General features: G+C 47.1%; 1 protein-coding gene across 3 annotated transcripts in view; it reads right to left on the minus strand.

Annotated features, from left to right (window-relative positions):
- Positions 1-17717, minus strand: part of mbtps2 (membrane-bound transcription factor peptidase, site 2) — a 57303-nt gene that overhangs the window by 26236 nt on the left and 13350 nt on the right. For all 3 annotated transcript variants that reach the window (XM_082970848.1, XM_082970849.1, XM_082970850.1), the window contains 2 exons: positions 16550-16730; positions 15443-15534 (listed from right to left, as the gene is read on the minus strand). In XM_082970848.1, the coding sequence (XP_082826974.1) occupies positions 15443-15534; positions 16550-16730 (273 nt within the window). The remainder of the gene's footprint in view (positions 1-15442; positions 15535-16549; positions 16731-17717) is intronic.

Below are 17717 nucleotides of genomic sequence, written 5' to 3' on the forward strand. Positions count from 1 at the left end.
GCCAAGATAAAGCAAAGCAGTTCGACAACATACAAAAAACACAGAGTTACACATGGAGTAAAACAACATACAATCAATGAATGCAGTAGAAAAAAAATAAAAAAATAAAAATAAATAAAAAATAAGACTATATACAATGTGAGCAAATGAGGTGAGATAAGGGAGGTAAAGGCAAAAAAATGCAATGGTGACAAAGTAAATAAAGTATAGCAAGAAAAACACTGGAATGGTAGATTTGTAGTTTGAAGAAAGTTCAGAGATAAAATATAAATAATATGGTGCAAAGGAGCAAAATAAATAAAATAAATAAATACAGTAGGGGAAGAGGTAGTAGTTTGGGCTAAATTATAGACGGGCTATGTACAGGTGCAGTGATCTGTGAGCTGCTCTGACAGCTGGTGCTTAAAGCTAGTGAGGGAGATAAGTGTTTCCAGTTTCAGAGATTTTTGTAGTTCGTTCCAGTCATTGGCAGCAGAGAACTGGAAGGAGAGACGACCAAAGGAGGAGTTGGCTTTAGGGGTGACCAGAGAGATATACCTGCTGGAGCGCGTGCTACAGGTGGGTGCTGCTATGGTGACCAGTGAGCGGAGATAAGGGGGGACTTTACCTAGCAGGGTCTTGTAGATGACCTGGAGCCAATGTGTTTGGCGACGATTATGAAGCGAAGGCCAGCCAACGAGAGCGTACAGGTCGCAGTGGTGGGTAGTATATGGGGCTTTGGTGACAAAACGGATGGCACTGTGATAGACTGCATCCAGCTTGTTGAGTAGGGTATTGGAAGCTATTTTGTAAAAGACATCGCCGAAGTCGAGGATTGGTAGGATGGTCAGTTTTACGAGGGTATGTTTGGCAACATGAGTGAAGGATGCTTTGTTGCGAAATAGGAAGCCAATTCGAGATTTCACTTTGGATTGGAGATGATTGATGTGAGTCAGGAAGGAGAGTTTACAGTCTAACCAGACACCTAGGTATTTGTAGTTGTCCACAAATTCTAAGTTAGAACCGTCCAGAGAAGTGATGCTTGACAGGCGGGCAGGTGCAGGCAGCGATCGGTTGAAGAGCATGCATTTAGTTTTACTTGTGTTTAGGAGCAGTTGGAGACCATGGAAGGAGAGTTGAATGGCATTGAAGCTCGTCTGGAGGGTTGTTAACCTCTTGGGGCTAGGTGGGACGCTAGCGTGCCACCTGTGGTGCACTCCATCAACAGCAGGTGCATTTCAAGAGCGGCAAATTTGAATCCAAATAAATGTCAAAATTCAAATTTTTCAAAAATACAACTATGTTACACCATTTGAAAGATAAACATCTCCTTAATCTAACCACGTTTTACGATTTCAAAAAGGTTTTACGGCGAAAGCATAAATTTAGAGTATGTTAGGACAGTACATTTACAAGAGTTGTGTGTAATGTTTTGTCAAGTCAAAGACAGGGTCACCAAAACCATAAAACCAGCTAAAATGATACACTAACCTTTTACAATCTCCATCAGATGACACTCCTAGGACATTATGTTAGACAATGCATGCATTTTTAGTTCTATCAAGTTCATATTTATATACAAAAACAGCGTTTTACTATGGCATTGATGTTGAGGAAATCGTTTCCCTCCAATAACCGGCAGTCAAGTCAGCGTCACAAATTAAATAATTAAAATTAGAAAACATTGGTAAAATATTATATTGTCATTTAAAGAATTATAGATTTACATCTTTTGAACGCAATCAACTTGCCAGATTTAAAAATAACCTTACTGGGAAATCACACTTTGCAATAATCTGAGCACTGTGCCCAGAAAAATACGCGTTGCGATACAGACTAGACGTCATGTTGGGGAGATCTAAAATCGAAAATACTATGTAAATAATCCATTACCTTTGATTCTCTTCATCAGATGTCACTTCCAGGTATCACAGGTCCATAACGAATGTAGTTTTGTTCAAAAAAGCTCATCATTTATGTCCAAAAATCTCCGTCTCGTTAGCACATGATGTAAGCCAGCCGGACTTCTCGTCATGAACGAGGGGAAAAAATATATTTCCGTTCGTTCAAACATGTCAAACGTTGTATAGCATAAATCATTAGGGCCTTTTTTAACCAGAACATGAATAATATTCAAGGTGGACGAATGCATAGCCTTTTATAACGTATTGGAACGAGGGTACCCAACATGAAGTAGCGCGCCAGGTGTCTAATGGGACATCACCGTTCCATGGCTCTTGTTCGGTCAGATCTCCCTCCAGAAGACTCAAAACACTTTGTAAAGGCTGGTGACATCTAGTGGAAGCAATAGGAAGTGCCAAAATATTCCTAAACCCCTGTGTTTTTCAATGGGATAGCTTTAAAGTCAATACAACACATCAGGTATCCACTTCCTGTCAGAAAATGTCTCAGGGTTTTGCCTGCCAAATGAGTTCTGTTATACTCACAGACACCATTCAAACAGTTTTGGAAACTTTAGAGTGTTTTCTATCCATATATAATAAGTATATGCATATTCTAGTTACTGGGTAGGATTAGTAACCAGATTAAATCGGGTACATTTTTTTTATCCAGACGTGCAAATGCTGCCCCCTAGACCCAACAGGTTAACACAGTGTCCAAAGAAGGGCCAGAAGTGTACAGAATGGTGTCGTCTGCGTAGAGGTGGATCAGAGATTCACCAGCAGCAAGAGCGACATCATTTATGTATACAGAGAAAAGAGTTGGCCCAAGAATTGAACCCTGTGGTACCCCCATAGAGACTGCCAGAGGTCCAGACAGTAGGCCCTCCGATTTGACACACTGAACTCTGTCAGAGAAGTAGTTGGTGAACCAGGCGACGCAATTGTTTGAGAAACCAAGGCTACTGAGTCTGCCGATGAGGATATGGTGATTAACAGAGTCAAAAGCTTTGGCCAGGTCAATGAATACGGCAGCACAGTATTGTTTCTTATCGATGGCGGTTACGATGTCGTTTAGGACCTTGAGCGTGGCTGAGGTGCACCCATGACCAGCTCTGAAACCAGATTGCATAGCGGAGAGGGTGCGGTGGGATTCGAAATGGTCGGTAATCTGTTTGTTGACTTGGCTTTCGAAGACCTTAGAAAGGCAGGGTAGGATGGATATAGGTCTGTAGCAATTTGGGTCAAGAGTGTCACCTCCTTTGAAGAGGGGGATGACAGCAGCTGCTTTCCAATCTATGGGAATCTCAGACGACACGAAAGAGAGGTTGAACAGGCTAGTAATAGGGGTTGCAATAATTTCGGCACATAATTTTAGAAAGAAACGGTCCAGATTGTCAAGCCCAGCTGATTTGTAGGGGTCCAGATTTTGCAGCTCTTTCAGAACATCAGCTGAATGGATTTGGGAGAAGGAGAAATGGGGGAGGCTTGGGCGAGTTGCTGTGGGGGGTGCAGTGCTGTTGAATGCAGTAGGGGTAGTTAGGTGGAAAGCATGGCCAGCCGTAGAAAAATGCTTATTGAAATTCTCAATTATAGTGGGCTTATCGGTGGTGACAGAGTTTCCTATCCTCAGAGCAGTGGGCAGTTGGGAGGAGGTGTTCTTATTCTCCATGGACTTTACAATGTCCCAGAACTTTTTAGAGTTGGAGTTGCACGAAGCGAATTTCTGTTTGAAAAAGCTAGCCTTGGCGTTTCTAACTGCCTGTGTGTATTGGTTTCTAACTTCCCTAAAAAGTTGCATATCGCGGGGGCAGTTCGATGCTAATGCAGAACACCATAGGATGTTTTTGTGTTGGTTAAGGGCAGTCAGGTCTGGGGAGAACCAAGGGCTATATCTGTTCCTGGTTCTAAATTTCTTGAAAGGGGCATGCTTATTTAAGATGGAGAGGAAGGCATTTAAAAAAAATAACCAGGCATCCTCTACTGACGGGATGAGGTCAATATCCTTCCAGGATACCAGGGCCAGGTCGAATAGAAAGGCTTGCTCGTTGAAATGTTTCAGGGAGCGTTTGACAGTGATGAGTGGAGGTCGTTTGACCGCTGACCCATTACGGGTACAGGCAATGAGGCAGTGATCACTGAGATCTTGGTTGAAAACAGCAGAGGTGTATTTAGAGGGCACGTTGGTTAGGATGATATCGATGAGGGTGCCAGTGTTTGCAGCTTTGGGGTTGTACCTGGTGGGTTCATTAATAATTTGTGTGAGATTGAGGGCATCAAGCTTGGATTGTAGGATGGCTGGGGTGTTAAGCATGTCCCAGTTTAGGTCACCTAGTAGCACGAGCTCTGAAGATAGATGGGGGGCAATCAGTTCACATATGGTGTCCAGAGCACAACTAGGGGCCGAGGGGGGTCTATAGCAGGCGGCAACGGTGAGAGACTTGTTTTTGGAGAGGTGGATTTTTAAAAGTAGAAGTTCAAATTGTTTGGGTACAGACCTGGATAGCAGGACAGAACTCTGCAGGCTATCTCTGCAGTAGATTGCAACACCGCCCCCTTTGGTCGTTCTATCTTGTCTGAAAACGTTGTAGTTAGGGATGAAGATTTCAGAGTTTTTGGTGGACTTCCTAAGCCAAGATTCAGACACAGCTAGGACATCCGGGTTGGCAGAGTGTGCTAAAGCAGTGAATAAAACAAACTTAGGGAGGAGGCTTCTAATGTTAACATGCATGAAACCAAGGTTATTACGGTTACAGAAGTCATCAAAAGAGAGCGCCTGGGGAGTAGGAGTGGAGCCAGGCACTGCAGGGCCTGGATTCACCTCTACATCCCCAGAGGAGCAGAGAAGAATAAGTATGAGGGTACGGCTAAAAGCTATAAGAATTGGTCGTCTGTGACGTCCAGAATAGAGAGAAAAAGGAGCAGGTTTCTGGGGGCGATAAAATAGCTTCAAGGTATAATGTACAGACAAAGGTATGGTGGGATGTGAGTACAGAGGAGGTAAACCTAGGCATTTAGTGATTATGAGAGAGATATTGTCTCTAGAAACATCATTGAAACCAGAAGATGTCATAGCATGTGTGGGTGGAGGAACTGAGAGGTTGGATAAGGTATAATGAGCAGGGCTAGAGGCTCTACAGTGAAATAAGCCAATAAACACTAACCAGAACAGCAATGGAGAAGGCATATTGACATTAAGGAGAGGCATGCTTAGCCGAGTGATCAAAGGGTCCAGTGAGATTCAGACAGCTAGCCGGGCCATAGGTAGCAAGCTGGTGGAAGATGGGAGGGAGGTCTGTTTTTAGCCACCTCGTGCGTTTCCGTCTGTGGGTTAGTGGGGTTCCGTGTGGAAGGGGGGACCAGTCCAAGTTGGCAAAATAGTTAGTTATAGTGGCCCAAGAAAAGTGTCCGATAGACCTATTCAGATCGCAGCCGAAAAGACAGCTTAACGATTAGCGGGCCGCAGATGGGCGATCAGGTTACGTCGTGACGGAGGGGCCAGTTGGATAACTCCCTCGGGCAGATAACGTCGGTGGTCCAGTCGTGAAGACCCGATGGGGCTCCGCATCGGCAGTAAAACGGGTCAGGATAGGTGAGTTGTAGCCCAGGAGACACTTCAGCTGGCTAGCTCAGGAATAGCCCAGGAGTGGCTGACGGAACTCTTCAGCTGGCTAGCTGGCTAGCTCCGTAATAATGTGTGTTATTTCCGTGACCGACGTTGCCAATAGTCACTCAGGTAGCAGCTAGTTAGCTGCAAGATCCAGGTGTAAATGTCCAGAGCCTGCGGTAGAAATCGGGGAAAGGAGAGAGAATAGGTCCGGTATGCTCTGGTCTGAGTCGCGCTGTACAAAAACTGCCGATAGCTATTCGAGCTAATGGATAGCTGAGGACAGCTAACCGTGGCTAGCTGAACTTCAACGTTAGCCAGTGAAAATGGCTAAAGACTTGCTAGCTTCTGTTGTGGAATTTAGATGAGGTAAATAATACTTTATTTTTTAAATTGGTGAGGCGGGTTGCAGGAGAGTGCTTTGAGGTTGAGTATTTAGAATTAAAAAAAAAAAAAAAAAAAAAATATATATATATATATAAAGATAAGTGAAGAAAAAAAAAAAAAAGTAAATATATATATATACACGGGACACGACAAGAGGAGGGTAGAGGACGTCTGAACTGCTACGCCATCTTGGAAAAAAAGTTTGATGTTTGATGTACAGAGCTGTTTATAACTTATGACAAGCCTATCAACTCCCGAGATTAGGCTGGCAATACTAAAGTGCCTATTAGAACATCCAATAGTCAAAGGTATATTGAAATACAAATGGTAGAGAGAACTAGTCGACGCGTCATAATTCCTATTATAACTGCAACCTAATATTTCTTTGATGGGAATATTGAATCACCAGCTTTCATATGTTCTGAGCAAGGAACTTAAACGTTAGCTTTTTTACATGGCACATACTGCACTTTTACTTTCTTCTCCAACACTGTGTTTTTGCATTATTTAAACCAAATTGAGCATGTTTCATTATTTATTTCAGACTAAATAGATTTTATTTATATATTATATTAAGTTAAAAATAAGTGTTCATTGTTCATTCAGTATTGTTGTAATTGTCATTATTACAAATAAAAATAAAAATACATTTTTAATAAAAATCATCCGATGAATCCGTATAGGCTTTTTTGGTCCTCCAATAAATCGGTTTCGGCGTTGAAAAACCATAATTAGTCGACCTCTACACGCTAGGGTTCTGATAACTCTGGGTTCCATACAAACAACAAGATTTGGCACAAACTTCCCTCCAGCCAAATCGTTTCCGAAAACGAATGAGAGCCCCCCTTCACCGTTAGAAAATGACTGATAGCTTGCAGTAGGAGGTGACTTATCTTGATTGCTTTTTGCGTAGGGATAACTACTGGGTGCCTTGTTATGTGAAAGTAGTTTTGTGTGTCAACACAAACTCATCTGCAAGAACTATAGCTTTATCAAGAGTGAGATCATTGTGCTCAAAAAAGTAGGTAGGAAGCCTTTTCATGAAGCCAATTCTAGAACTGCTGGAGAAGTGTCTTTAAATCCTCAAAGTCCTTGACCTCTTGAGAACACCAAGCAATGATCAAAAAGACATGCTAATTCTCTTGCGAACTCAACATGGCTTTGTGATTGTCTTTCGTAATTTACGGAACTATTGTCTGTAAGCCTCTGGGATCAACTCGTAACCCAAAGGATAGCAGCTTTAACAGTGTCATAATCTTAAATCTGGTCAACAGATAAAGCAGATTATACTTTCTGAACTTTTCCCACAAGAACACTTTGGAGGACGTGGCAATCCGCTCAAACAGTAAAATATACATCCATCTCCTTCTCGTTGAAAGGTGGTACAAGCCAGCTGTTCTGATCAAGATCAAACTCTGTTGAGGGTGCAGCATGGCCTGACTGGGTTCAGAGTGCAGCATGGCCTGACTGGGTTCAGAGTGCAGCATGGCCTGACTGGGTTCAGAGTGCAGCATGGCCTGACTGGGTTCAGAGTGCAGCATGGCCTGACTGGGTTCAGAGTGCAGCATGGCCTGACTGGGTTCAGAGTGCAGCATGGCCTGACTGGGTTCAGAGTGCAGCATGGCCTGACTGGGTTCAGAGTGCAGCATGGCCTGACTGGGTTCAGAGTGCAGCATGGCCTGACTGGGTTCAGAGTGCAGCATGGCCTGACTGGGTTGAAACGTTCTTGTTGTTCTAGTGTGGCTGCACGTTCCCTTTCCATCCTCCTCCACCAAAGCAGTAAAGACTAACTTCTTGACTACTGCTTTCTAGTCAGCACCTGCAACTTTGATGTCATAATGCTTTGCAATGACGAGCAGAGTCACCTTCATACATTCATCTAGCATCTCCCATGTAGAGTTTTCACAAATGCTTCCAACTTAAAGTCCATGGTTTTTATTTATTTTATAAGCCTGTGTGTTTATGCAAGATGATTCCACCCATCTTGTAACCCTTCAAGGTGGATGTCAGTGACAAACTCTACCACAAAAGTGTATTTTGAACACTCAAATATGTGAGCACAGCAGAGCTTCAGAGTAGGTGATTAGAGATATTAACATACTAATGGGAAACAATTCCCGGATGAGCCCCCATTTTGTTACGCTCCCCAACAAGAAAACCAAATAATGTCACTCAAACAGAAGGGAGAAATAACACAGACTCACTGACAACAACCACCATGAAACAGGTGGGGTTGTAGGTGTTCTGAAAGACACTATGGGGGGGGGGGGTGTCCCCTGTTCTGAGAGACACTCATGGGGGTGTCCCCTGTTCTGAAAGACACTATGAGGGTGTCCCCTGTTCTGAAAGACACTATGGGGGTGTCCCCTGTTCTGAGAGACACTATGGGGGTGTCCCCTGTTCTGAGAGACACTATGGGGGGGTGTCCCCTGTTCTGAAAGACACTATGGGGGGGGTGTCCCCTGTTCTGAAAGACACTATGGGGGTGTCCCCTGTTCTGAGAGACACTATGGGGGTGTCCCCTGTTCTGAGAGACACTATGGGGGTGTCCCCTGTTCTGAAAGACACTATGGGGGTGTCCCCTGTTCTGAAAGACACTATGGGGGGGGTGTCCCCTGTTCTGAAAAACACTATGGGGGGGTGTCCCCTGTTCTGAAAGACACTATGGGGGTGTCCCCTGTTCTGAGAGACACTATGGGGGTGTCCCCTGTTCTGAGAGACACTATGGGGGTGTCCCCTGTTCTGAGAGACACTATGGGGGTGTCCCCTGTTCTGAAAGACACTATGGGGGTGTCCCCTGTTCTGAAAGACACTATGGGGGGGTGTCCCCTGTTCTGAAAAACACTATGGGGGGGTGTCCCCTGTTCTGAAAGACACTATGGGGGTGTCCCCTGTTCTGAGAGACACTATGGGGGTGTCCCCTGTTCTGAGAGACACTATGGGGGGTGTCCCCTGTTCTGAGAGACACTATGGGGGTGTCCCCTGTTCTGAGAGACACTATGGGGGTGTCCCCTGTTCTGAGAGACACTATGGGGGTGTCCCCTGTTCTGAAAGACACTATGGGGGTGTCCCCTGTTCTGAAAGACACTATGGGGGGGTGTCCCCTGTTCTGAAAAACACTATGGGGGGGTGTCCCCTGTTCTGAAAGACACTATGGGGGTGTCCCCTGTTCTGAGAGACACTATGGGGGTGTCCCCTGTTCTGAGAGACACTATGGGGGGTGTCCCCCGTTCTGAGAGACACTATGGAGGTGTCCCCCGTTCTGAAAGACACTATGGGGGTGTCCCCCGTTCTGAAAGACACTATGGGGATGTCCCCCGTTCTGAAAGACACTATGGGGGTGTCCCCTGTTCTGAAAGACACTATGGGGGTGTCCCCTGTTCTGAAAGACACTATGGGGGTGTCCCCTGTTCTGAAAGACACTATGGGGGTGTCCCCTGTTCTGAAAGACACTATGGGGGTGTCCCCTGTTCTGAAAGACCCTATGGGGGTGTCCCCTGTTCTGAAAGACACTATGGGGGTGTCCCCTGTTCTGAGAGACACTATGGGGGTGTCCCCTGTTCTGAGAGACACTATGGGGTGTCCCCTGTTCTGAAATACACTCATGGGGGTGTCCCCTGTTCTGAAATACACTCATGGGGGTGTCCCCTGTTCTGAAAGACACTATGAGGGTGTCCCCTGTTCTGAAAGACACTATGGGGGTGTCCCCTGTTCTGAAAGACACTATGGGGGTGTCCCCTGTTCTGAGAGACACTATGGGGGTGTCCCCTGTTCTGAGAGACACTATGGGGGGGTGTCCCCTGTTCTGAAAGACACTATGGGGGGGGTGTCCCCTGTTCTGAAAGACACTATGGGGGTGTCCCCTGTTCTGAAAGACACTATGGGGGTGTCCCCTGTTCTGAAAAACACTATGGGGGGGTGTCAAGTTCTGAAAAACACTATGGGGGGGTGTCCCCTGTTCTGAAAGACACTATGGGGGGGGGGGGTGTCCCCTGTTCTGAAAGACACTATGGGGGGGTTGTCCCCTGTTCTGATAGACACTATGGGGTGTCCCCTGTTCTGAAAAACACTATGGGGGGGTGTCAAGTTCTGAAAAACACTATGGGGGGGTGTCCCCTATTCTGAAAGACACTATGGGGGGGGTGTCCCCTGTTCTGAAAGACTATGGGGGTGGTGCCCCTGTTCTGAAAGACACTATGGGGGTGGTGTCCCCTGTTCTGAAAGACACTATGGGGGGCTGTCCCCTGTTCTGAAAGACACTATGGGGGGGGGGGGGGGGTGTCCCCTGTTCTGAAAGACACTATGTGGGTGTTGTCCCCTGTTCTGAAAGACACTATGGGGGGCTGTCCCCTGTTCTGAAAGACACTATGGGGGGCTATCCCCTGTTCTGAAAGACACTATGGGGGTGTCCCTTGTTTTGAAAGACACTATGGGGGTGTCCCCTGTTCTGAAAAACACTATGGGGTTGTCCCCTGTTCTGATAGACACTATGGGGGGGTTGTCCCCTGTTCTGAAAGACACTATGGGGGTGTCCCCTGTTCTGAGAGACACTATGGGGGGGTGTCCCCTGTTCTGAGAGACACTATGGGGGGGTGTCCCCTGTTCTGAGAGACACTATGGGGGCGTGTCCCTGTTCTGAAAGACACTATGGGGGGGTGTCCCCTGTTCTGAAAGACACTATGGGGGGGGTGTCCCCTGTTCTGAAAGACACTATGTGGGTGGTGTCCCCTGTTCTGAAAGACACTATGGGGGGCTGTCCCCTGTTCTGAAAGACACTATGGGGGTGGTGTCCCCTGTTCTGAAAGACACTATGGGGGGCTGTCCCCTGTTCTGAAAGACACTATGGGGGGGGTGTCCCCTGTTCTGAAAGACACTATGTGGGTGGTGTCCCCTGTTCTGATAGACACTATGGGGGGGTGTCCCCTGTTCTAAAAGACACTATGGGGGGGTGTCCCCTGTTCTGAAAGACACTATGGGGGGGGGGGTGTCCCCTGTTCTGAAAGACACTATGGGGGGGGTGTCCCCTGTTCTGAGAGACACTATGGGGGGGTGTCCCCTGTTCTGAGAGACACTATGGGGGGGTGTCCCCTGTTCTGAGAGACACTATGGGGGTGGGTGTCCCCTGTTCTGAAAGACACTATGGGGGTGTCCCTTGTTCTGATAGACACTATGGGGGGGTGTCCCCTGTTCTGAAAGACACTATGGGGGGGTGTCCCCTGTTCTGAAAGACACTATGGGGGGGTGTCCCCTGTTCTGAAAGACACTATGGGGGTGTCCCCTGTTCTGAAAGACACTATGGGGGGGTGTCCCCTGTTCTGAAAGACACTATGGGGGGGTGTCCCCTGTTCTGAAAGACACTATGGGGGGGTGTCCCCTGTTCTGAAAGACACTATGGGGGGGTGTCCCCTGTTCTGAAAGACACTCACCATGAGACCCACTAAGAGGAAAACAAAAGAAAAACCCATAAACTTAAAGACAGGAAGCAAATCAAAAAGGTGGAGCAAAACAAAAAACAGGGAAGATCAGATAAAGGATTGTTTTTCTAGAAATCAAATAGGGAGAGCCAACTAAAGATGGTGACCTTCTACCTCTCTCAAGGCAACTGGAGCACTGGGCCAGCCAATAGAAACCTGTGGCAGCACAGCTGAAACACCTTCCGACGAAAGAGATGGACAAGCCAGCACAGGTGTAGCATTTACTGACTAATGAGGTGACACCAATCAGTGTGCCAAAACCTGTAACAGCTAGGAGGAGGGAATTATAATATTATATTCTGCCCAAGGGCACAGCGGCAACTTTAGCAGCAAGCTAAAGCTACCCCTACAGACATCCCCTGCATGCCGAGGTCTACCCCTACAGACATCCCCTGCATGCCGAGGTCTACCCCTACAGACATCCCCTGCATGCCGAGGTCTACCCCTACAGACATCCCCTGCATGTCAGGTAGCCGAGGTCTACCCCTACAGACATCCCCTGCATGCCGAGGTCTACCCCTACAGACATCCCCTGCATGCCGAGGTCTACCCCTACAGACATCCCCTGCATGCCGAGGTCTACCCCTACAGACATCCCCTGCATGCCGAGGTCTACCCCTACAGACATCCCCTGCATGTCAGGTAGCCGAGGTCTACTTCTATGCGTAATCAGGTGCGTGTCCTGACTCAATACTAGCAGGAGCGCTACAAACAAAACACAATGAATAAATTGACAACTTGTAAATGGAATGAAATAAACCAAAACTTGTTTCTCACAAGGGTAGCCTAGGTTGTGAGCTCTCACAAACAACCTGTCCACTCCTACAATGACAACGGTAAACGACTGTAATAATAATAATAATAATAATAATAATATATTGAATGCATTAACAGAAATTACCATAACCAAACAAACATTGTAGAGAAATGACGGTGATTAAGGCTAAATGTAATACTGCTGATGTACACGGAGTGGACAAAACATTAAGAACACCTTCCTAATATTGAGTTGCACCCCCTTTTGCCCTCAGAACAGCTTCAATTTGTTAAGTTACGAACTCTACAAGGTGTTGAAGCGTTTCCACAGGGATGCTGGTCCATGTTGACTCCAGGGATGCTGGTCCATGTTGACTCCAGGGAAGCTGGTCCATGTTGACTCCAGGGAAGCTGGTCCATGTTGACTCCAGGGAAGCTGGTCCATGTTGACTCCAGGGAAGCTGGTCCATGTTGACTCCAGGGAAGCTGGTCCATGTTGACTCCAGGGAAGCTGGTCCATGTTGACTCCAGGGAAGCTGGTCCATGTTGACTCCAGGGAAGCTGGTCCATGTTGACTCCAGGGAAGCTGGTCCATGTTGACCCCAATGCTTCCCACAGTTGTGTCCAGTTGGCTGGATGTCCTTTGGGTGGTGGACCATTCTTGATACATACAGGAAACTACCGAGCATGAAAAACCCAGCAGCGTTGCAGTTCTTGACATAATGCGGTGCACCTGGCACCTACTACGATACCCCGTTCACCTACCACCATACCCCGTTCACCTACTACCATACCCCGTTCACCTACTACCCCGTTCACCTACTACCATACCCCGTTCACCTACTACCATACCCCGTTCACCTACCACCATACCCCGTTCACCTACCACCATACCCCGTTCACCTACTACCATACCCCGTTCACCTAATACCATACCCCGTTCACCTAATACCATACCCCGTTCACCTACCACCATACCCCGTTCACCTACCACCATACCCCGTTCACCTACTACCCGTTAACCTACTACCATACCCCGTTCACCTATTACCATACCCCGTTCACCTACTACCCTGTGACCCTACCACCATACCCCGTTCTCCTACCACCATACCCGTTCACCTACATACCATACCCCGTTCACCTACCACCATACCCCGTTCACCTACCACCATACCCCGTTCACCTAATACCATACCCCGTTCACCTAATACCATACCCCGTTCACCTACCACCATACCCCGTTCACCTACCACCATACCCCGTTCACCTACTACCCGTTCACCTACCACCATACCCCGTTCAACCTACTACCATACCCCGTTCACCTACCACCATACCCCGTTCACCTACTACCCCGTTAACCTACTACCATACCCCGTTCACCTATTACCATACCCCGTTCACCTACTACCCCGTTACCCTACCACCATACCCCGTTCACCTACCACCATACCCCGTTCACCTACCACCATACCCCGTTCACCTACCACCATACCCTGTTCACCTACCACCATACCCCGTTCACCTACTACCCCGTTCACCTACTACCCCGTTCACCTACTACCATACCCCGTTCACCTACTACCCCGTTTACCTACTACCCCGTTTACCTACCACCATACCCCGTTCACCTACTACCATACCCCGTTCACCTACCACCATACCCCGTTCACCTACCACCATACCCCGTCCACCTACTACCCCGTTCACCTACTACCATACCCCGTTCACCTACTACCCCGTTCACCTACTACCCCGTTTACCTACCACCCCGTTTACCTACCACCATACCCCGTTCACCTACCACCATACCCCGTTCACCTACTACCATACCCCGTTCACCTAATACCATACCCCGTTCACCTAATACCATACCCCGTTCACCTACCACCATACCCCGTTCACCTACCACCATACCCCGTTCACCTACTACCCGTTCACCTACCACCATACCCCGTTCACCTACTACCCCGTTAACCTACTACCATACCCCGTTCACCTATTACCATACCCCGTTCACCTACTACCCCGTTACCCCACCACCATACCCCGTTCACCTACTACCCCGTTCACCTACTACCATACCCCGTTCACCTACTACCCCGTTCACCTACTACCCCGTTTACCTACTACCCCGTTTACCTACCACCATACCCCGTTCACCTACTACCCGTTCACCTACCACCATACCCCGTTCACCTACTACCCCGTTCACCTACTACCATACCCCGTTCACCTACTACCCCGTTCACCTACTACCCCGTTTACCTACTACCCCGTTTACCTACCACCATACCCCGTTCACCTACTACCCGTTCACCTACCACCATACCCCGTTCACCTACTACCATACCCCGTTCACCTACTACCCCGTTTACCTACTACCCCGTTTACCTACCACCATACCCCGTTCACCTACTACCATACCCCGTTCACCTACTACCCCGTTTATCTACTACCCCGTTTACCTACCACCATACCCCGTTCACCTACTACCATACCCCGTTTACCTACCACCATACCCCGTTCACCTACCACCATACCCCGTTCACCTACTACCCCGTTCACCTACTACCATACCCCGTTCACCTACTACCCCGTTCACCTACTACCCCGTTTACCTACTACCCCGTTTACCTACCACCATACCCCGTTCACCTACTACCATACCCCGTTCACCTACTACCATACCCCATTCACCTACTACCATACCCCATTCACCTACTACCATACCCCGTTCACCTACTACCCCGTTAACTTACCACCGTACCCCGTTCACCTACCACCATACCCCGTTCACCTACCACCATACCCCGTTCACCTACTACCCCGTTCACCTACTACCATACCCCGTTCACCTACTACCATACCCCGTTCACCTACTACCATACACCGTTCACCTACTACCATACCCCGTTCACCTACTACCCCGTTAACCTACCACCATACCCCGTTCACCTACCACCATACCCCGTTCACCTACTACCCCATTCACCTACCACCATACTGTGCCTATTGGACTGTTCCTATTGGACTGTTCCTATTGGACTGTACCTATTGGACTGTACCTATTGGACTGTACCTATTGGACTGTACCTATTGGACTGTGCCTATTGGACTGTACCTATTGGACTGTGCCTATTGGACTGTGCCTATTGGACTGTACCTATTGGACTGTACCTATTGGACTGTACCTATTGGACTGTACCTATTGGACTGTACCTATTGGACTGTACCTATTGGACTGTGCCTATTGGACTGTACCTAAATGGGGTCAGCCCTATGTGTGTGTGTGTGTTTGTTTGCTTGCTTGTGCGTCTGTTTGTGCGTCTCACCTCCTTGTCCTGTAGTTTGGTGTAGGAGAAGCAAAGATCAGACTGACTGTTGTTACTGCAGCATTCTATAGAAGTATCCAGCCTCCTGTAAACTACAGGGAGAAATCAGACTGTTGTTACTGCAGCATTCTATAGAAGTATCAAGCCTCCTGTAGACTACAGGGAGAAATCAGACTGTTGTTACTGCAGCATTCTATAGAAGTATCCATCCTCCTGTAGACTACAGGGAGAAATCAGACCAGACTGTTGTTACTGCAGCATTCTATAGAAGTATCCAGCCTCCTGTAAACTACAGGGAGAGATCAGACTGTTGTTACTGCAGCATTCTATAGAAGTATCCATCCTCCTGTAAACTACAGGGAGAAATCAGACTGTTGTTAATGCAGCATTCTATAGAAGTATCCAGCCTCCTGTAAACTACAGGGAGAAATCAGACTGTTGTTAATGCAGCATTCTATAGAAGTATCCAGCCTCCTGTAAACTACAGGGAGAAATCAGACTGTTGTTACTGCAGCATTCTATAGAAGTATCCATCCTCCTGTAAACTACAGGGAGAGATCAGACTGTTGTTACTGCAGCATTCTATAGAAGTATCCAGCCTCCTGTAGACTACAGGGAGAGATCAGATCAGACTGTTGTTAATGCAGCATTCTATAGAAGTATCCAGCCTCCTGTAAACTACAGGGAGAGTTCAGACTGTTGTTACTGCAGCATTCTATAGAAGTATCCAGCCTCCTGTAGACTACAGGGAGAGATCAGACTGTTGTTACTGCAGCATTCTATAGAAGTATCCATCCTCCTGTAAACTACAGGGAGAAATCAGACTGTTGTTAATGCAGCATTCTATAGAAGTATCAAGCCTCCTGTAGACTACAGGGAGAAATCAGACTGTTGTTACTGCAGCATTCTATAGAAGTATCCATCCTCCTGTAGACTACAGGAAGAGGAGGGAGAGGACAGAGACAAACAGAGGAAGAGGAAAGTGAGAGAGCGAGAGGAGAGAGTGAAAGAGAGGCATTAGTAACATTGGTGTGTGTGGGGACACAGTATTCTGTGTGTGTGTGTGTGTGTGTGTGTGTGTGTGTGTGTGTGTGTGTGTGTGTGTACCTCGACCGTGGGCCCAGCTGGGTTGCAGGGTGTGTGTGGGGACGCAGTATCCAGTCTGAGGGGTGTGTGTGAGGGTTGTGAGACAGGAGTTCCAGTCCTCTACTGTTCTGACGTCACAATCCTCCAGCCCCGTCACCATGTCACCTACTGACAGACCTCTAGGACCATCTGCAGGAGAGCCCTGACACACACACACACACACACACACACACACACACACACACACACACAGAGAGAGAGTTAAACACTAGATTGTTACCTTACAAGAGGGCTAAACCAGCTTGTTCACACAAACACACTAGAGCTGGGACAATTAACTGAAAATGATCGACACAGGAATTTTGCTGATATGGTTCATTAGAAGTAGTCGATACTAGAGAAATGTCAAGTTTGAAATGAAATACGTTTGCTAATCTGGGGAATTGTTAAATGGGACAAATGATGGCTTCACACTACCAGTAGTAGTTCAAAGGATAATAAAAACCCTGGTGCACATTCATGTTAGAAACTTAACGTTCTATTTATTATTATCGTATCAATTCAGCTCTTAACCTGTTAGGGCTAGGGGGCAGCATTTGCACGTCTGGATAAAAAAAATGTACCCGATTTAATCTGGTTACGAATCCTACCCAGTAACTAGAATATGCATATACTTATTATATATGGATAGAAAACACCCTAAAGTTTCTAAAACTGTTTGAATGGTGTCTGTGAGTATAACAGAACTCATTTGGCAGGCAAAACCCTGAGACATTTTCTGACAGGAAGTGGATACCTGATGTGTTGTATTACCTTTAAACCTATCCCATTGAAAAACACAGGGGCTGAGGAATATTTTGGCACTTCCTATTGCTTCCACTAGATGTCACCAGCCTTTACAAAGTGTTTTGAGTCTTCTGGAGGGAGATCTGACCGAACAAGAGCCATGGAACGATGATGTCCCATTAGACACCTGGCGCGCGAGTTCATGTTGGGTACCCTCGTTCCAATACGTTATAAAAGAGTATGCATTCGTCCACCTTGAATATTATTCATGTTCTGGTTAAAAAAGGCCCTAATGATTCATGCTATACAACGTTTGAACGAACGGAAATATATTTTTTCCCCTCGTTCATGACGAGAAGTCCGGCTGGCTTAGATCATGTGCTAACAAGACGGAGATTTTTGG

The sequence above is a fragment of the Salmo salar genome, chromosome 29 (genome assembly GCF_965601325.2).
Source record: "Salmo salar chromosome 29, fSalSal1, whole genome shotgun sequence".
Taxonomy (NCBI): Eukaryota; Metazoa; Chordata; class Actinopteri; order Salmoniformes; family Salmonidae; genus Salmo; species Salmo salar.